General features: G+C 42.8%; 2 protein-coding genes across 2 annotated transcripts; both read right to left on the bottom strand.

Annotated features, from left to right (window-relative positions):
- Window positions 1-317: 317 nt before the first annotated feature.
- Window positions 318-2,032, bottom strand: LOC143218482 (anillin-like). The gene is made up of 4 exons (XM_076443683.1): window positions 1,862-2,032; window positions 1,551-1,782; window positions 1,320-1,490; window positions 318-1,144 (listed from the first exon to the last, which is right to left on the bottom strand). The coding sequence occupies exons 1-4, from the start codon at window positions 1,939-1,941 to the stop codon at window positions 914-916; spliced, it is 714 nt and encodes a 237-aa protein (XP_076299798.1). The 5' UTR covers window positions 1,942-2,032; the 3' UTR covers window positions 318-913.
- An 8,033-nt stretch (window positions 2,033-10,065) lies between these two features.
- Window positions 10,066-12,285, bottom strand: LOC143218432 (protein toll-like). The gene is given in 2 exon segments (XM_076443584.1): window positions 10,066-11,220; window positions 11,963-12,285. A coding segment is annotated over 1 exon segment (1,068 nt). The 5' UTR covers window positions 11,162-11,220; window positions 11,963-12,285; the 3' UTR covers window positions 10,066-10,093.
- Between the last annotated feature and the right edge of the window lie 8,024 nt (window positions 12,286-20,309).

Genomic DNA, 20,309 nt, shown 5'->3' with positions numbered 1-20,309 from the left:
GTTGATCGGTTAAATTAACAGCCCGGATAAATTAAGGCCCGATGGATAATCGAGACCCGAGGAAATAATTAAAATGTACATTATATTCGAAAATCAATTTTTTATTTTTGAGAATTTATGTCCCTTCATAATGTAATCATATTTAAACGCATATTTGTTTATAATCGAGATCCGGTTAATCGAGGTCCTACTGTATTAGGTTGCATATGAAATGTCCGATTTTTAGCAGTGACATTAAACATACGCAATTTTCTATAGCCAATGTATCCTATCTATAAATTTTAAGTTTCTTAATTGTATTACGGTAAAAATAAGATATAATGGCCATTCACTTTTCTTTTTCATTTACAAGATTATTTTGATTTTCTGGTTATTTTTACCATCAACGACTAGTACGTTAATTAATCACCACATTTTGACGAAAAATCACAGAACGCTTGTCGTCAATAAGTCATTTTTCCAGACATAAAAGGAACACACGACAGTCGCGTTGGTTGACGTTGAGATAAACTTGATTTAAAAGTAAGATCATACAATAAATATAAAACTATAAAAGTAACAGGCTTACAAATATGATAAGGATTAATTTATTTAGACTTAATACGTGCTCTAATAAAGATATTTATTAAATGATTTATTATGAAAGCATACTTATAATTTCAATAATTGTGAAATAAAAATCTAGGACTGGTCATTTGGACTGCTTTGCACCACAAAGTTTTATAATAAACCTATAGACTATACATAGACTATAGACCACAGGGATGAGCAATCCGCGGCCCGCCACACTTTCTTGTGCGGGGCCCTTCAAAGATTTTACATTTAGAATATGTTTCTTCTATCGGTCGTAGGTGCTGTTAATACATTTTTTAATGCTTTCGGGGCGCAACGGTTCGATCGATATTAAACATATTTATTTACTTTGCAAATCTAAATTTCCAATGGGAGTTTTCCTCCTTTCGTCGTCAGGATATTCCCAATACGATAACGTCGATCCTTTAAGTAAGCACCATTTACGATTCCAGGCTCCAATTCCAGAAATATCTTCGAACATTGTTAGAAATCCTCTATGCTCCACCGATACCGAAAGCTCGCAAGAAACATGCATCTGTAGTCGTCCCTCTAATGGCGATTGCGATGGTACCTAATAATTGTTGAAAAATATATGATTTTTACATTGTTCAATTTGTACGCACTTTTTGTTTATACATGTCCTATTTTATTTTTTAAGAAAATATTCTTTCACGTCATGTGAAAAGGAGTTAGTTGCATGTAATAAGCTCTAAGGAGATACATTGCATTGTATCATTAATGCTAACCTTATTTAATGTAAATTGCTGTCGATGCACTTCCTTCAGACTGAAAATAACGTAGCCAGACAATTGAAATGCTGGGAATCGAACAGCAGATGGGCCAGCCGGACTTTGAACGCTTGGCATTACTAATCGGCTTTCTTGTTTTAAAAACTTTTTAGAAGTTTTATTTGCAAGCTGCGAAACATATCACTATTTATTGAAACTGTATACGATTGTGCACCAAAATGTGCTTACCTTTTTATTGCAATTGTTACTGCATCCGTTACCATTATGAATATGATACTTAATATCATGTGGTATAACTTCAGGTAGTGTTTCAAGCCAGTAAATCTCGAACGTAATTGTAATACTTTTGTACAAATCATGTAATTTCATTGTCGGAAAACGCAGGCATGAATCGCAAGCATTTTTAAACGGTCTACCATCTAATATTCGTGTCAGAGTACAATTGGAAGGAAATAGAAATCTAGAAGAAGCATACGCCAATGCATTTAAAGTCTCGAAACAAATGCAACAGGAAGAGGAGAGAATGAGAGCATTCCAACCTAATCTCAGAGATCGAAGAAATTCGTCTCAGATGCAATATCGATATCAACAGCCTCCAAGGCAAGATTACACGCGGCATCACGCTGGCGTTCCGACCCTACCAATAACAATGATAGGAGCGACAACGGCAATCCGAGACCCAACAGACAAGCAGGGATCAGTAACCAAGCTGAAACGAATATTCCACCTGTTACTTGTAATTATTGTAAAAAACTAGATCATATATGATTAAGGAATGTTATAAATTCAAAGCTAAGGTGGAATCTGGTGAGATTGTACCCTACTCTCAGCAAAGGTCGGGAAACGAGAAGTTCTCCCCAGGGAACAGAGACGCGCCCAAGGGAGCAAATCTTATAGAGCGCCAATCCATAATGAAGATCGATGCATCTACACCGAAGATGACACCGACAGAAGTAACAACAGTCAAGAAGAACGACACTCCAGGAACGAGTCATTCCAAGGATCAAGGATCATTCAAGAGATTCTTCAATTCTTCGATTCGTCGTACTCCTGGTCGTCCTCGTCGTCGTCGATCAAAGAAGAAAACGATCGAAACGTCGCAGATCGCCGAACGATATTCATCGCAAGAACAACGATGACACCACGCACGCACGCACGCACGCGCGCGCAAAAAAAAAAACTTCGTTATGTACATTCGCTACATATCCGCGGAACGCCATTTCGTACACCGGCGAAAAGGTAAGACCGCGATCGAAATTGAATTCCGAATCCACTCGCCGAACGACGCTGTTCGACGATGTCCGCGTACAACGTCGTTTCCCTCGGCGGAAAAAACGCTCGAACCGCCACCGAAATGTATTTCCGAATCTGCCAGCCGGACAGCGTGCTCCGTTCAACGAACCGTCTGTAAAAGATGCGTGAAACGGATAGTCGCGTGAACGAAATAACACGTTTCTCCGCTGTTCCTCGCAACATTTATCTCGAACGAACTGAATTGTCGCGACACGAACACAGATTCGTCGCCGGGAATATTCGAACAATAACGAAACGAGCGTTGACGAATTATTTCGATACGCGATCAACGTTCGCGCGCAACGAAAAATCCACATTATCCTCGTATACGCGCGTACAGCAAAATCTTCGTTATCCGCGCTCGTCGGCGGCCGCGTTGCTCTCCTTCGAATATTCGCAACGTTTTTTTTTCTCGTTTCTCTTTTCTCGAACATCAAAATTCTAGGAATCATATTTTCTTCTTTTTTTCCCCTTATTCCGGCTCGACGAAACCGGGTACGAACGACGATTTCGTTTCGTTCGACGAAACGAGAACACGATAACGTTCCGGGATTTCAGTGTATCCCTTCGATCATCATATTGTTTTATGGCGCTAGCGATGTTTAATGACATCATAACATTAATCCGCATCGTCGATCGAACAAGAAAACGATCGAACCGAAACAGATTCGTCAACGATATTCGACAAAAACAAACTAGTACACGGGGTGGTCCGATCAAAGCTCGACGCGATTCGACCGCGTATATTTTCGCAACGTAACACGCGTCTCTTCGCGCGACGATACGAATATTTTTCCGTACAAACCAATTTCCTTCCGTGACGTGTGTATAACGCGTTTATTGACTACTGCCAACGGTTATGTGTCGAACGCGGTGTCCGTTAACAGAGTGAATAGAGCTCTCGATCAGCCGGTGCGTGCCGAAAATCGCGCGTTCCGCGGACACAGGGTGGGGGGTGCCGCGACGACGTGACGTCATCCGATCGTGGCCACGCGAGGTCGGTAAAGCCGATCGGATGCGCACCGGTTTGCCGGAACAGCGGTATACGCCAAAAACCTTACATCGCTCGATCAATCGAGACAAAATATCACACACGGATTACACTGTCTCGGCGGTTTCGCCGAGGGCATCGATTACGATCACTTTGGACTCGCCTTTGTCGATCGGATCGTCACAGGAGACACGGTACACACACACACACACACACACACACACACACACACACATTCGGACAAAGAACAGCGACGAGACGGTGTGCGGTGTCGACGCGAGCGCAGCACATCCCCATCCCCTGCCAACGACGTTTCCACCGTCGCAGCCAACGCCGCCGTCGTCGCGTACCGCTAGACGAGAAAGAATCGACGAAACAAATTTTCTGGAAAAATAACGATAACGCGATCAACGAAACGATTAATCGCGCGTGGAAACGTTTCGACGCGTCAATGATCGATCGAGATTGATATCTCGAAAAATTTAAAGAAAATATCGTTACCTTCTCGTAGATTGTTTCGCGTATCCACATTTTATGTTCTACTTAAAATCGCGGAACGCTATGCTGTCCCTGCTGCTGTCACCGCGAAAACTCGCAAGCAAGTGCGCGCGTACGATGCGATCCGTTTTAACGCCGCGAGCGCAGCAGACCCCCATCTTCGAAACACCGCGGCCCGCGCCTCCGTCGCCTCCGTCGCCACCTCCGCGTTCTCGCACAGACGATAGAGAAGATGGCCGGAACGTTCCCGAGAACATTCGGATAATGATTAATCGAAAACGATCAATCCCGCGGAAACGTTTTCGGGCGCGTCAACGATCTAACGAAGTTAACTCCGGAACAACGAATCAAACAAAAATTCGCATATCTGTCGTTTCGAAAACGCGATACGTTCCGCCGTCGCTGCTACCGTCGCCGCGAAAACTCCCACCCGTAGACGCGGGTTTCCCTCCTACCCCTCATCCCTCGAGACCCATCTCGGCAAATTCGAAGGTATACAGCCCCTCGAGTACTTTGTAACCCCCGCGATGTCGCTCGACGCGCACCCGGTGACATTCGCCCGAACACCGAGCTCGAAACCGGCGGCGCGAATCCGCCGACTCGACACCCGTAGCTCGTTACCGAATCTCCCCTCGAATCCCTTCGAAACGGTTTACACTCGGAGAACCGTTCCGTCCGCTCCCCGCCCGATCTCGACCAGATCACGGGTCGCGAACGCGCCGATCTCCGCGAGAAATGTACCGTCTCGGAAAAGAGATAATTCCCCGGAGAGGAGGAACTCCTTCCCACCCCCTTACTCGCCGCTGTCTCGAGAAGAGCCCCGCCCCTCTTCCCTCTATACATTTTTCAAACCTCAATTTGTGTTTATTTAACAATACACGAATAAATTTATTTCATTATAGCAGTATAGCCTACCTTTCCGAAGCAAATCAGCTTGTATAAGCGTACGGTGTTTTCTGTGCCACTCGGTAGCATGCTCCACGCGGCACGCGGCAGCGGCAGTGGTAAGAGTGGGGGAAGCGAAGGCAGGCTTAACGCAGCTTGGTGGCGAGGGACGGAAACGTAAGGGGCAGCATCGGGCAACCCTGGTCCCGAGCCCGGCGACCCAAAGGACCGGGACGTCTCCGCCCAGTCCACCGAGCCACCCCCTGACCCTTCCTTCCTCCAATAGCGACGAGCTCGCACACGCCTCCGTTCCCACCCCGCAGCTGTCGTCTCGGTGACCCGAGCAGCCAACCGCGGAGGCATCCCCACCGGCGAAGGTCCCTTCTCCCGCGGGAACGCCTATCGCTCCCCGCGGTCCCTTCGGCACCACCTTCCCCTCCTCACGCCCCTTCGCGCCTTTACCCCCCTCGTTACCAAACATCTGTTTACACTTAAAGAGTTCATCGTTGTCGTAGCGTCCTCGGTTACGCACGCGAAGCTGTTCACTCGTCGCATAAGTTAGCAAACCGGTGCGGAAAAAACGCTAACCACCGGGAGAACCATTCCCCCCCCCCAACCGGCAGGCCCTCGTACCACCCGGTTCGGACATATCCGTGAAGGTGGCATATCGATGATTCGGTGCACCCACCGGACTCACTCCCAGCGCTCTGCGTTCCCGGCAGTACTCCCTCGCCGCATACCGATACTCGGAGTTAAGAACTTCGAGAGTGGGATATCTCTCTATCGCGACGTTATCGATCGATCGAATCGCGAAAATCTTCAACGACGGCTATGCGCGCGCGTGCGATTACCTCGAATATAATTCTCTTCGTACGGGACAACGCGAAAAGCTGTACGCGATTCGACCGTATCTCTGCTCGACGAAACACGCATGTTTCCACGACAATTCGACGTTTTTCGTACAAATACTTTTCCTCTTCCAAAAATATTACGTATCGTCTCTATGCGTGCGTCTGTGTACGCGTGCGTACGTGTCTGCGTGCGCGTACGATACGACTCGTTATCATCCGTTTCCCTAAAGGAATATTCACGGATACTTCTTTTCTTTGTATTTTTCCGCTGTATCATTTTCTTCGCGCAATACCACAAGCGCGGTACACGCGAAAAGCATTATCTCGCTCGCGATAAATCGAGATGAAATGTCTCACCCTTTTGCGCCAAAAAAAGAAAAACGAAAACACATATCCATCGATCATACTTTGAAATATTTAATTCGTTCCTTTCCATAAAATTCTCGAAACGTGTTCTCTCGGTAACTAATTTTGTTGACACTTTCGCGTCCAACACACGCACGCACGCACGCACATACGCACACATATTCGAAACCTTTGACTTTAGTGTTTCACAATAGGTATTCCACGCGAACGGAATAGCGTGGGATCGCGGTACGTGAACTCGTAAAATCCGATACGACGCAACTTTAATATAAAAATATTAATTATTACACGAATACCTACTTCGTAAATTCTGCGTTCTAATTCGATTTACGAAAACACGCACGCACACACGTACGCACACGCAAAAACTTCCTTATCTACATCCGCCACGTGTTCGCGCAACGCCGTTTCCGGCAACGGCGAAATTTTCATAAACCTTTCACTCGATCGTTTCGCGATACGTATTTCACGCGAATCGAATTACGTGGAATCGCGTCCCGCGAACTCGTACACCCCGATCTGACGCTACTTTTCGTAGAAATATTTCAATTATTATACGAATACTTCGTAAATTTTACGTCGTAATCCGATTTAGTTATCTATATCCGCAACGTCTTCGCGGTACGCCGCGCCGCGCCGTTTCGGCGAAACGCTAAAACTGCAAACCAAATGTACCTCCGAACCCATTTACCACGCGACAATGCTCGATACCGTCCATACAACGCCAATTTCCGCAACGACGAAACACGCTCGAATCGCTACCCAAATTTATTTCCGAATCCATCGTCTGTCGAACGATGCTGTTCCGAACAGTGTTCGCGAAATAGTTAAAAAAACAAAAATATTCGTCTAAACGAAACATCGCGTTTCTCCGATCTTCCTTCAAAAATATTTATTTCGAACAAATTCAAATTTCTCACACGAAACCAGATTTATCGTAGAAAAAATCTAACAACGAAATAAACGTTAACGAAAACAAATCGATACGATCAACGTTCTCACGCGACAAAATTGCTACGTTATCCTCTCGTATCTTGGTCTTCGTTGACACAAGATACATACATTACACCCACTGTACAATTTATTGACAAACAATGGAACATACAGTCATACACCTCATGAAATGGAAAATATCGCTAATGAATTAAAAAAGACATCGGACGATTGGGAAATAACAAATAAAGTTGTTTCGATAGTGACAGACAACGATTCCAACATAAAAAATGCAATTTCATTGATGAGTGAGGAAATTGAAAACGTAGCGTGTGCAGCTCACACTCTGCAGCTTGCAATCAAGAAGGCACTTACGGAAGACATTGTAGAACAAACTATTCGCCGTTGCAGTAAAATAGTTGGGCATTTCAAACATTCCAACGTCGCAAAAAAGGCCCTGGAAATCAGAAAAATGCAACTTGGAATATGGAAAACGACATTGTTACAATGTTGTTCTATGAGATGGAATTCGACCTTTTTTATGTTAGAACGTATTCGTGAAAATAGATGCAGTATAACTAATGTAATTGCAGACAGAGCAATTACTAATTTAAGCACGGCAAGAAATTTGGAGGTAACAGAATGTCAATGGGAAACCATAGATAGTTTATTAAACGTTTTAAAACCATTACAAATAATAACCACGTTGTTTTGTGGTGAAAAAAATGCGTCAGTGTCAATGGTAAGACCATTACTCAAAAAATTAATAGAAAACCATTTAAATATTTTAGAAACAGATAACGAGGTTATTAGAGTATTTAAAGAAACAGTACTTTTGGAAATAAAGATCCGATTTCAGTTAAATTTTAATGAAGAGAGTACTACAACAATAACCCAAATTTCTTGCTTCCTCGACCCTCGTTACAAAGATTTAGAGCACGAATCTCCTCGCACAAGAATTAAAATTCGTAGCAAAATAAAAAACACATTAGAAAGTTTTCCAAATAAAACAGCAAATAGGAATGTAGATAACAAATTGCAACAAACAGCTTTACAATTTTTATATAATGACGAGATTGTTGACATGTCCGACATACACAGCGAATATGAAAAATACATTGCGGAACCACAGATACGGTTTGATCTATGTCCGCATGAGTGGTGGAAGTCGCGGATAAGCAAATATCCGACAATTGCAAAACTTGCAATGAAGTATTTGGCGATACCGGCAACGTCGGATAGTTCCGAACGTTGTTTTTCAACGGCGGGTAATATTGTCACGCGAAAAAGAACACGTTTTCTACCTGAGAACGTAAACATTTTAGTTTTTTTTTGTACCAAAATAGAAAATTAATTGAATAAATTGTATTTCGTAAAATTGTGTTAATTATTTTTTGTTACCTGTAGCCCAAAAATTTGTTTTTCAGCTCTGTAACACAGGCGTTACATAAATACGTTCTCTGTTTATATTTAGTAAATATTATGTAAATTTAGTAAATACTATGTAATCTTTTCTTTTTCTTTGTATTGTTCTCTTTCACGTCAGTAACGCTCTCTATTTCGCAATAAACGCATCGCTCCGTTGATTGTTGAACCGGCATACCATATTTCCCCCGCCCCCCACCACCCAATTATGGTGGAACCGGCGCTTAATGTTATGCCGGTTCTAACATAAAATTGTAGAACCGGCACCCCATTTTTCCCCCGCCCCTCACCTCCCTTGCCAATGATTGTAGAATTGGCACGAAATATCATGCCGGTTCTACGATCAAAGATCGTAGAACCGGCCTATATGTATACTCTACTTACAATATTCGAATGGCGATAAGTGTGCAAATAGTAAGTAACGAATACAATAAATTAGCTCCTTTACTGTTAGTAGCAAGAACTGAAATGATTACCTTTACGTTCACATACACATTAGCTTCCTATACATCTGGAGTGAGATTTAAATGTGTCGAATCTATGGGAATTGGAGAACCAACGCCGTTATGGGTAAGTCTTTAAAATTGAAATAAGTTACCTGATATTTTATTTTCATTGTATTTGGATGGACGTCACATTTTGCTAGCAAAATGACATCTTTCTCGCATATGGTAAGACATTACCTTATATGGCTCGTTATACACGTGTACAAGTGTATTTTAATACACGTTCAAAACCGCGATTTCTAATATTAAGTAAGTACATGTGTCTCTAATGATTTTCACAATATTCCGCAGGATATCCACCTGGTTAACGTTAACTTTATAATAAACTAATCTTGAGAGTAAAATACAATACAGTTAACACGTTCCATGCCACGTGTACCACCGGTGGTATTTACACGCTGACATATTTATTTAATGCTCTAAAAACATGTATTCTATAACAAGTTTAACACTGTAGAATATATTTCCACCAAAAGAATGAGGCATTATAAAAACTGCAGTGTAGAACAAAACACATAAGTTTGTTTAGTTGTCGAGCAAAACGGCTCTGCACGGAACGTGTTAAAAGTATTGAATGCAAAATTAACAATTCACAATGAGATTCTTTATTCAGCTTTCTAGTCAACGTTACCGGATAATGATCGATATAATTACAATGTGCTGTTAATGCACGCATGCCTGAGTTACATTGTTGAATAAAAATGTGCTCATAGAATTGAGCAATGAACTTACATACTCGGACGTATGGAAGGGGAACCCACTAAGCGTGACTTGTAAACAGAGCACGAGAGAAGACGAGTGGGAGGGGCGTGGGGAAATGGAGAGCGCGCCCGAGTGGTCAGACTACAGCAACGTAGACGTCGCCCCCACTCTCATACGCTCTTCTTCTCGTCTTCTCTCGTGCTCCGTTTACAATTGGTGGGTTCCCCTTCCATACGTCCGAGCAGGGTCACTGCTCCGACCCTGCTCAGGAGCAGGGTCGATTGCTCCTGCTCCCAAATCATCCACCTGTGCATGCCTGCTCTACACAGTGGTACATTGTACCTTATTAGTTGAATTATTCAGTATCAATTGTTCAGACGGAAGGATTCCATTGCTATTTGATATATTTAGCTTTTCAACGGTATCTTTTTCAAGTTTGTTGATGTTGTCGCATTTGAAGACTTTAATGGTATCGACTGGAGGAGTGCTGACCGCAGGTGGTGTTGCCGGTTCGTTGTTTGGGTAAATCAGTTCCTTTTTCTCACCGTTAATTTGTATAGTGGGTTGATGTTTCTCGAAAATTTTGTTCCTGATCGCCCTTCTGGTCAACTCTGGCGGGTGTGGTAGAGCGTATCGCAGTTTATCCCAGAACCAAGGATCACCCCACTTTACGTAGGTGTTCATGCTCAAATAGGCTTTCAGTTCCGAGTCTAACTTATCAATGGCACCGATCTCACCGTACAGGACTAGAATGACTCTTGCTCGACCTTCGCTGAGAGCCTGTCTGTGGGCGGCCCTAAATTCCATTCGTCCTCACACGCTTTCCAAGAAGATTGGCAACAATACGACTATCGTTCTCCTCGAATCATCAACAGACCGAGCTATTTGATTCGGTATCCACTCTCCTGTTAACCAGTCTCTGAAATGTATGCACAGTTTGAACGGTCTGGGACCGCTTTCCAACTTGGACACTAACTCGTTTATAACAAACTCTTCGTCTTTATGGGAATAACTTATAAAAGCGTCGTATAACTTGTCCCTGTCCAATTCGTCTTCGGTTACGAACCATAGGCAGAGTTGATGCACGTACAGCCATACTTTAATCTCTTCTTGGTACCGGTAGTACAAGGCTGCCAACATACCGATCAACAATCCAATCACTGCTACGGATAAACTGATTCCTACGATCATAGCCGTTTCAGCGGGACAGAAATCGGTCGCCGTCATTTTTACCATTGGAATCTTTTTATTCTTACACGTGATCAGCGAAGACTCCGAAATTCTAGGGACTTCCGTTTGCATGAAGTTCAAAACATCTCTGGTATCGCAGTCGCATGTCCACGGATTCTCGTGAAGCGTAATTTTCCTCAACTTGGTAGAATTATTCATGAATTCTAGAACGTCCAAATCCAGCTTGCTAATGTTGTTGTTGTGCAGTTCAAGAGAACCTGAAATGTTTGTGTATATTATAAGATACCGTTTTTTTTGTTTTTTTTTTGTAAGAGCATCCGAATATTAACGGGAGTCACTGTACTTTGATATTTGACCGTCAATATTGCCGGTAATATCAGTATCGCTGACGCGGCAGTTTTGGCAGCATAAAGAACGTCCAATTAATTTGAATACAACGTTCAAGCTTCAAATACAAATCTACATATATTCGATGTGATACGATAAACAATCAATAATACTGTAATACTGCTGATACGCATCTAGATTTAAATGATTAATTCAGTTTTGGCAGTATAATTGATCATCTGGATGTATTAGCAGTATTATAGTATTACATATTGATTGTTTATCATATCACCGAATAGATTTGTATTTTTAGATTGAATGTTGTATTCAAATTAATTCGACAATCTTTATGTGAAAATCGAGATTGTAATGTAATTAAAGATGTGTAAAAGATGTGTAACTTAACAAGTTAGATTTGCTCCTATGTATAATAATTCGGGGGGGGGGGTACCCAAAACTTATATGGCGCGGGTCAGGTAGTTCCTCGATCTCATTTTATAAGTATTCTTTCAGAAATTTAAAACATCTACATATATCAAGAAAAGTAATGAAAAGAAAGAATGAAAAGTGTAATGAAGTAATTACTATTCAATCCAATAATGATTCCAAATTTCCGGGTACCCGCCCACCCCTAATAATAATATAAAAAGGGGAAACACTTGTATCACTCACCTCAACGTCAGATGGCAATACATCCAAGGGTACGTTTGAGATATTCGTACCTGACAAAAGCAGCTTTGATATCGATACATTGCTTAAGCCAAGATCAGTTAGGGGTACTAGTTGAGTTAACTTGTTACCCTCTAAATTTAATTCAAGTTGATACTCGTGTACACATTGAATATTGCGTGGAATACTCGTCAAGTTCCTGTAGGAACAATCGATCAAGCAAGCTTTGTCGAATGGTTTCGCCCAACATGTGCAACCTGTTGGACACGGGCTCGTCACTACGCATTTCAAGGATGTGGATTTCAGATGGCTCACGGATATGTTCATTGACCATTCTGGACTTTGGCACATTAAGTTTCCTGGTATGATATGAGTAGTATATATAGGCGGGTTCTAATTCACTTTTCACTTCACGGGAGAGCGGTACCGCCACTTCACGGGAGAGCGGTACCGCCGAGCGGTATTGCACGAGCATATATTACGTCATATTTTTAATGGAATTATTGCATCATGTTTTTGGGGGAGGGGGGGGGGGATACAGCCCATATCTTGAAAGATGGGGGAGGGGGGGGGCAGTTTCCAGGTATTGCATTCAAGACCAGTTTCCAGGTATTACGAACGTGTCCGAACGTGTTTATGTTTTCACGTCTCTACATGCAAGACTGTTTATGTCAGTCATCGCCGCTATCGTAAAACATTCATTTGAACGGAGTTCAATGAACTTCTTGTTTAATTTCATAAATATATACAACGGTCCCCTCTGAAAGATTTATGTAAGAGGGCCAGTCAATAATTTTTCTCAACATCGATTTGTCGAGGACCAACGGTTTTTCTCACGTGTGGAGATTTCGATGAACGTCTAATCTCGCGAGTTCGTCTTGTTTACTTTCGTACAACGGCCCCCTCTTATCGATGTAGTGCAAGAGGACCGTGTCGCTGTTTCCGTCTGTCATCGCCATACAGCCAGCCGTCGTATACAGCCAGCCGTCGTAAACATTCATTAAGAGTAACATTTACAATAATTTTCATCCATCTTTTTTATCGTAGTTGGGGTGGGGATGGCAAGAATAAAAGAACAGGGTGCGATGGAACGTGAAGTCTTCGTAAACGGTCCATCGCTGCAAGCGTTTATCGTGTTGAGATTCAAAGATCAGCCATTTTTCCATACGTGGCGGTTTTCACGTACTATCCGTTTGGAATTGTGTGAAATGAACGTATCGGAGGAAAAAGGTGACACGACTGCTCCAACGTTGAAAAATTTAGCTTGGGCTCACGTCATAAATTCATACTTGAGTGATCATTTCTCTATCGAGCTGAAAACATTGGTGGAACGTTTAATGCGGAATGATGCAACGAGTCGCGTATGTTTCGTTTACACGAAAAGATTTAGTCAAGTTGTTGTGCGATGGCCGGTGATTGAATCCCCATCCACAATATTAGACATCATCGAAACGGGCGAACGTCGCATCGTTGGATGCAAAGTGTAATTATATTTTGAGAACTGGAAATTTAACGAACGATATCAAATCGAAGTTGAAAGAAATATTTTGTTGACAACAGTGCGGCAGCAAAATGACTGAAACGTTGAAAAAAATGTTGAAGTGTTTGACGCGCATGTCAATGCTGGTGAGCACTATGGACGAGTATCGCGAATGGCATCGCTCATACATCGAGTCTCTACAGTGTTGTGTGAATTATCTAGCCTGTGCGAAGGATGAATTGTCGTTAGGCAAGAAACATAGTTTAACATCGATTATGTGCCGTATGAAAACTTTGAACGTTTCGTTGCATGAACGTATTTCCTCGCCGCACACCGGTAGAGGTTTATACGATCACAGAGGTGCGAGAGCCTCGACGCTTCGTTGGGAAAATGTTGAGTCGGCGTTTAAAAATCGCATATCGACCGGCATCGTTATCAACGTCGAACATATCGATCCGAAACAATTTTTACAGCACGCGAAACGAATAATTACGGGACGCGTTACGGAATTTTTAAATACGCATTCATCGTTGAAAGCTAACGTATCGTTGGAGACGGAATTCATGCAGCGCGCCAACGAGGTTTCCGTGAAAAGTTTCGGTACGCGAAACGCTGCATTGTTTCGGACAAGCGATCTACGACAGTGGTATCAGAGAGACGTTGTACCGACGATTTTGACATCGCTGGAAGAGTTTCAAGAGCGTGACAGCGGGTGGGCACTGTCGAAGATACTACATTTGATCGTGAACTTCAGCAAATACCAGCCGTTGCAAGCCGGCTGCGCCGCTGCAACCTACTTGCCTCGAACAATACAGCTGAAAAGAGCGGTCGTGAACGTGATCAGCAAGGATGAAGCATGCTTTTTTTGGGCGGTCGTGGCGGGTCTCTATCCGGCCGAGGCAAATCCATCACGTTTGTCATCGTATCCGCACTACAAAACGGTGCTTCGAACCGAAGGTTTTCAATCACCCATGCTGTTCAAGGACATTGGGAAATTTGAACGAGAAAACGGCGTTTCCGTGAACGTGTTCGAATGGGTGCGGAAGAAATGTGTAACGCTTCATTTGACCGGGGAGAAACGACGGAGACATGTAAACTTGCTGTTTCTACAGAATGCTGCAAAGACACACAGCCATTTCGCATGTATACGAAATTTGTCACGATTGGTTTCGTCGCAGCTTAGCAAGAAGAAAAATCTCAAGTATATTTGTGATCGGTAAGTTGCACGTTTTTGTGTTTTTTAAAAATTCTTTGAAGCAAAAAAGACATAATTTTTTCCTTCCCACAGGTGTTTGCAATATTTTCCCACGCCGGAGAGATTAAACATGCATACGATTGACTGTGAACGGATGAACGATTGTGCTCTGGAGCTTCCAATATCGGAAGAAGATAAGTGGTTACAGTTTAAGAACTACACGAACAAAGAACAGGCACCGTTCGTTATTTATGCTGACTTGGAGTGCCTGCTGCTGCCTGGGGAACAGCAAGGGCAAGACCGTGCAGCACGCGTACAATATCAACAACACCACGCGTTTAGTATAGGATACTACATGCATTGTCGCTATGATGAATCGTTGTCCGAGTATCATGATTATCGCGATAAAGAGGGATGTGCAGTGTGGTTCGTGAACAGGTTATACGAGCTGAGTTGCAAATTACAACCGATATTTGATAAAACGGTGCCAATGAATCCGCTAACTGAAGCGGAAAAGTTAAATTTTCATACGGCCACACATTGTCATGTCTGCGAGAAACCGTTTGACACTTCCGACGCGGCGAAAGTACATGATCATTGCCATTTCACGGGCACGTATCGTGGTCCGGCTCATAATGGATGCAATTTGAACTATCAATCTTCATACACGATACCGGTGGTTTTTCATAATTTATCAGGTTACGACGCGCATTTCATAATCAAAGAATTAGCAAACGCGTTCGAGGGGCGGGTGGACGTGTTGCCATTGACGAAAGAAAAGTATATCTCTTTCACGAAAAACGTTTCCATCGAGAGACAGCCGGGTAAAGAGCGAAAGTATGCAAAGTTGTTGAAATTTCGATTCATCGACTCATTCAAGTTCTTGAACTCGAGTCTGGACAAGCTGTCGTCATACTTGGACAAAAGCAAATTACGCATCGTACGAGGTGAATTTGCATATCTTTCCGACGACGATTTCAGCCTGTTGACCAGAAAAGGCGTGTTCCCATACGACTATCTGACATCGTATGATAAATTAAACGATACATGTTTGCCGTCGCGCGAAGAATTTTACAATCAGTTGAATGGCAGCGAGATATCCGACGCCGATTATCTTCACGCGAATACGGTTTGGTCGCGTTTCGCTATACGAACGCTTGGACAGTACAGCGATTTATATTTAAAATTAGACGTGCTGTTGTTGGCGGATGTTTTTGAAAATTTTCGCGATGACTGTCTCGAGAATTACAAGCTCGATCCGGCACATTATTACACGCTCCCCGGTTTCGCATGGGACGTGATGATGAAAATGACGAAGATTGAATTGGAGTTGTTCACCGACGTCGACATGCTTTTGTTTGTGGAGCGAGGAATACGTGGCGGATTGAGTCAGTGTTCACATAGATATGCATGCGCAAACAACAAATATTCATCTAGCCACGACTCGAGCAAACCATCCACCTACTTAATGTATTTCGACGTGAATAATTTGTACGGTTGGGCTATGTCGCAACCTCTACCGTACAGAGACTTTCGATGGGTGGAGGAGGAGGACATAGATAATTTCGATGTCGAATCCATTCCAATCGATAGCCCCGTAGGATACATTTTGGAGGTGGATTTAGAGTATCCACGCGAAATTCACGATGCTCACGCGGATCTTCCATTTTGTCCAAGTCACGGCACGGCGACCGACTCGAGTCAAAGAAAGTTGATGGCAACACTTCACGATAAGGAACGATATGTTGTACATTATCGATACCTCCAACAAAGTCTAAAGCACAATCTGAAATTGAAGAAAATTCATCGAATTCTAGAGTTTCGACAGTCGCGATGGTTGCATGGCTACATCGATTTGAACACAAAATTACGCGCCAACGCGACCAACGATTTTTCCAAGAATTTGTTCAAATTAATGAACAATGCTGTGTTTGGGAAAACGATGGAGAACGTTCGAAATCATGCAATCGTGAAATTACTTTCTCGATGGAATGGTAGACACGGCGTCGAACGATTAATAGCTAGACCAAATTTTCACAGCTATACAGTGTTTTCCGAAGACTTCGTCGCGATTCAGATGAAAAAGCTGCTCGTTAAATTTTACAAACCAATCTACGTAGGCATGGCTGTATTGGATATATCGAAATTTCATTTGTACAGCTTCCATTATGAGTACATGTACCCAAACTTCCAGAAAAATTGTAAGATTTTGTACACGGACACGGACAGCCTGATATACGAGATCGCTTGCGATGACGCGTACGATGCGCTGCTGAAACGTGATATCCATCGATACGATACAAGCAATTATGACTCGAACAACGTTTACGGTGTTCCGATTGCGAATAATAAACAACTAGGATTGATGAAGGATGAGAATGGCGGTAAAATTATGACCGAGTTTGTAGGACTTCGTTCAAAAATGTATGCGATTCGCGTGCATGGTGATGACGAAACTAAAAAAATCAAAGGCATCAGAACAAACGTTACCGCTCGAGACATCAGTTTCAAAGACTATATCGATTGTCTTCACAATAATACAGAAAAGAGGGTTAATAGTAATCGTATAGTGTCCATACAACATCAGGTGTATTCGATGTCGGAAGTAAAATTAGCATTGAGTTCGAACGACGATAAGCGATATATTTGTAATAATTTGATCGATACGCTTCCTTGGGGGCATTATAGCATCAATTAAGAAAAACCGAGTCACCATTTTTTATCCTCGTAAAAGAAAAGGAAGTGGTAGGGAGAACGAAGTGGTAGGGAGATTATTGTAAATCTTTGTAGACTAGTCGGGGAGGGGATGCGGCCATTTTGTTGATCTTATCTGTAAAAGGAGTGGTGGGGAGACAGCATATAAAAATATCGTATCCCGAGCGTCATGCTTCAGATCACGACAACCGTCGCTAAAACGTAGACAGCACGATGCAGCACAACCGTCGCCCACTCGTTGAATGTGATCGTTCAAACATCGAGGAGTCGCACAAAAAGAAGAGACTAAATAATATGTAAGTAGAAAAGATGAAAAATTGTGAAAAAGAAATTTAGAAAAATGTCTAATTTTGAAATCTGTTGCAGGGGTTTTCACAATAGCAGTCCCATTTCATCGATGATACAGCCATCATCATCATCGTCACCGTCGAGTTGTTTGCACGGCGCGCGAGTCTTGAGTCGAAGATATTCGATAGCTGGAAATTATTTTAAATATCTTGAAATTGGTGTGCACGTTGGTGATGATATTTGCGTGGAACTGGCTATAGGAGATAATCGCAGTAACGAGATCACGTTTTCCCTGGATGCATGGACAGAGTTGTTGCGCACGAAGGAGTATATTTCCAATTTACAATCTATGCAGAAACAGTGTCGAAAAATGAGCGATGATTTAACATTACAAATAGTTAATCACAATGGTATGAATCTGGTGAAATTATCGAATCAGTTCGTGGCTCTGTACATCACGGAAAAAACTATGTATAACTTGTACAATCTCGAATTCTGCGTGTACAACATGTATTCATGGTTGATCGACAATGTTCCTACGGTGACTGCTAAATTTATGAATTTTGCCGCTGCGGTGAAGGATAGCAACGCGAAGAATATCATGAAAGCGATCGTCGAGAGCGAATCTTTCGATCAAAGTTCACTGATCGATTGTGAACTGGCGGCTTCGTGCGCTGACATCATCGCGGCGCAAAACAGATAGGTTAAAAAATTACTGTTGTTTGTGTGTGTGTGTGTGTGTGTGTGTGTGTGTGTGTGTGTGTGTGTGTGTGTATGTTTTTGTAACGATACACATTATTTTAAAATAAAATTATTCGAGAATATCTCTTTTGTACTTTATTTTATTACAAATTACATTTTTTCACTATCATAAATCTTACATATAAAATACGAGTAGAAAATACAAAATTAAAGTATATTTGTTTTAGATATCCATGAATTATGCGACGCATCCATCCCCAACCATTTTACATATACGTTATTTCCTTTCCTACGTAATATTTTTTCAACTAAGTATATGTCAGGATATTTTGTCGCACGTATCTCGTGTTCGTAAAATCCTCCGGCAATCGGTTTGCCCCTTACGTCGGCCAAGAGGTATGTGACAGGATTCGTTCGTTTCACCGCGATAATCTTGAATATTTCGGTTGACCAGTTCGGCGTGTATCCTTTGTCAAATAGGGTTTTGAACTTGCTAATGCGTACGCGATCATTGAGCTTAAATTTGGCAGGACCAGCAATCTCCATCTTGTCGTACACGGTGGACAGAAGGCGGCTGGCATTTTTACGGTTCACGTCGACGGGTCGCATACGGATGGTACGATGTTTTCGATTATTGTAGTCCTCGGTCAACGTGGGAAGCGCATCGATCCAATGATATTTTCCGCTCAACGAGAAAAATTTCCACATGCTGTTCTTCAACGTGCGATTGAAACGTTCCACGACGGATGCTTTCATAGTGCTAAACGTAGAATAATGGTTGATGTTGCGACTCCTTAGATAGTCTTGAAACGTTGTATTGTAGAATTCTTTCCCCATGTCGGTCTGCAAGTTATTCGGGACTCTACCGTCCTTCTTCAACGCTGATGCGAAAGCTTTGCACACGTCGCTCGCATTTTTACTCTTCAAAGGAACCGTCCATGCATATTTGCTAAATACATCGATTATCGTGAGAATATATCGATGCCCTCGATTCTCTCGCGCGTATTTTTGAACTTCAACGATATCGGCTTGCCAAAGATCATCGAATCCCCGCACAACCACACGTCTACGCGGGTAAAAACGTCTCGCCGGGGCATGCAGCTCTTCCACCACGTTTTTTTTACTCATCGTCGCCGTCGTCGTTCTTCTCGCTCTCCCTATAACCGATTATTCACTTTTCAATCGTGTCTTTCCAGTCATTAAAGCGATGACTAACAGGTACAGGAACAGGTACAGGTACAGGTATAGACAGGTATAGGCGGTTACAGGAACAGGTACAGGAACAGCTACAGACAGGTATAGGGACAGGTACAGACAGGTATAAGAACAGGTATAGACAGTTACAGACAGGTACAGGAACAGCTACAGACAGGTACAGACAGGTATAGGAACAGCTACAGACAGCCACAGACAGGTATAGGAACAGGTATAGACAGTTACAGACAGGTACAGGAACAGCTACAGACAGGTATAGGAACAGCTACAGACAGCCACAGACAGGTATAGGAACAGCTACAGACAGGTACAGACAGGTATAGGAACAGCTACAGACAGCCACATACAGGTATAGGAACAGGTACAGACAGGTATAGACGGGTACAGGAACAGGTACAGGTACAGTATGACGATTGCACATCATATCCATGGATTTCCCTCAAGGACCGTCGACACGTTTCTTTAGCGGTCTTCAGGACTTCAATCAGCTTTTCATCCCCTGTTTAGCTAATATTTCAGACTTATTTCATGTCGTCCTCTTTTCACCTTCTCCTTCAAGGTCTCGTTGATATCGGTTGATTTCATATTTTCGTTTGCATCGTATGGAACACCTTGCATCGTAGCCAATATTTCAGACTTTATCGTTTCTTGAGAGGTTTTCAGTTTTTTGACCAGTTTTTTCATGATCTCTGATTCGAGCTTCGCGTTAAGCGTGTCCACGTATACTTTGGTTGCAGCGTGATCGTTTGCCTCGG

The sequence above is a fragment of the Lasioglossum baleicum genome, chromosome 19 (assembly GCF_051020765.1).
Source record: "Lasioglossum baleicum chromosome 19, iyLasBale1, whole genome shotgun sequence".
In the NCBI taxonomy this organism is placed as follows: domain Eukaryota; kingdom Metazoa; phylum Arthropoda; class Insecta; order Hymenoptera; family Halictidae; genus Lasioglossum; species Lasioglossum baleicum.
This window is presented reverse-complemented; position numbering and strand designations above follow the sequence as displayed.

Coding starts and splice junctions, on each gene's coding strand:
- LOC143218482 (XM_076443683.1), bottom strand. CDS start 1,941: ATGCCGCGTGTAATCTTGCCTTGGAGGCTGTTGATATCGATATTGCAT. Junction 1,491..1,550: donor GTAACAATTGCAATAAAAAG/GTAAGCACATTT, acceptor TATGTTTCGCAG/CTTGCAAATAAAACTTCTAA. Junction 1,145..1,319: donor AGCAATTTACATTAAATAAG/GTTAGCATTAAT, acceptor AACAATTATTAG/GTACCATCGCAATCGCCATT.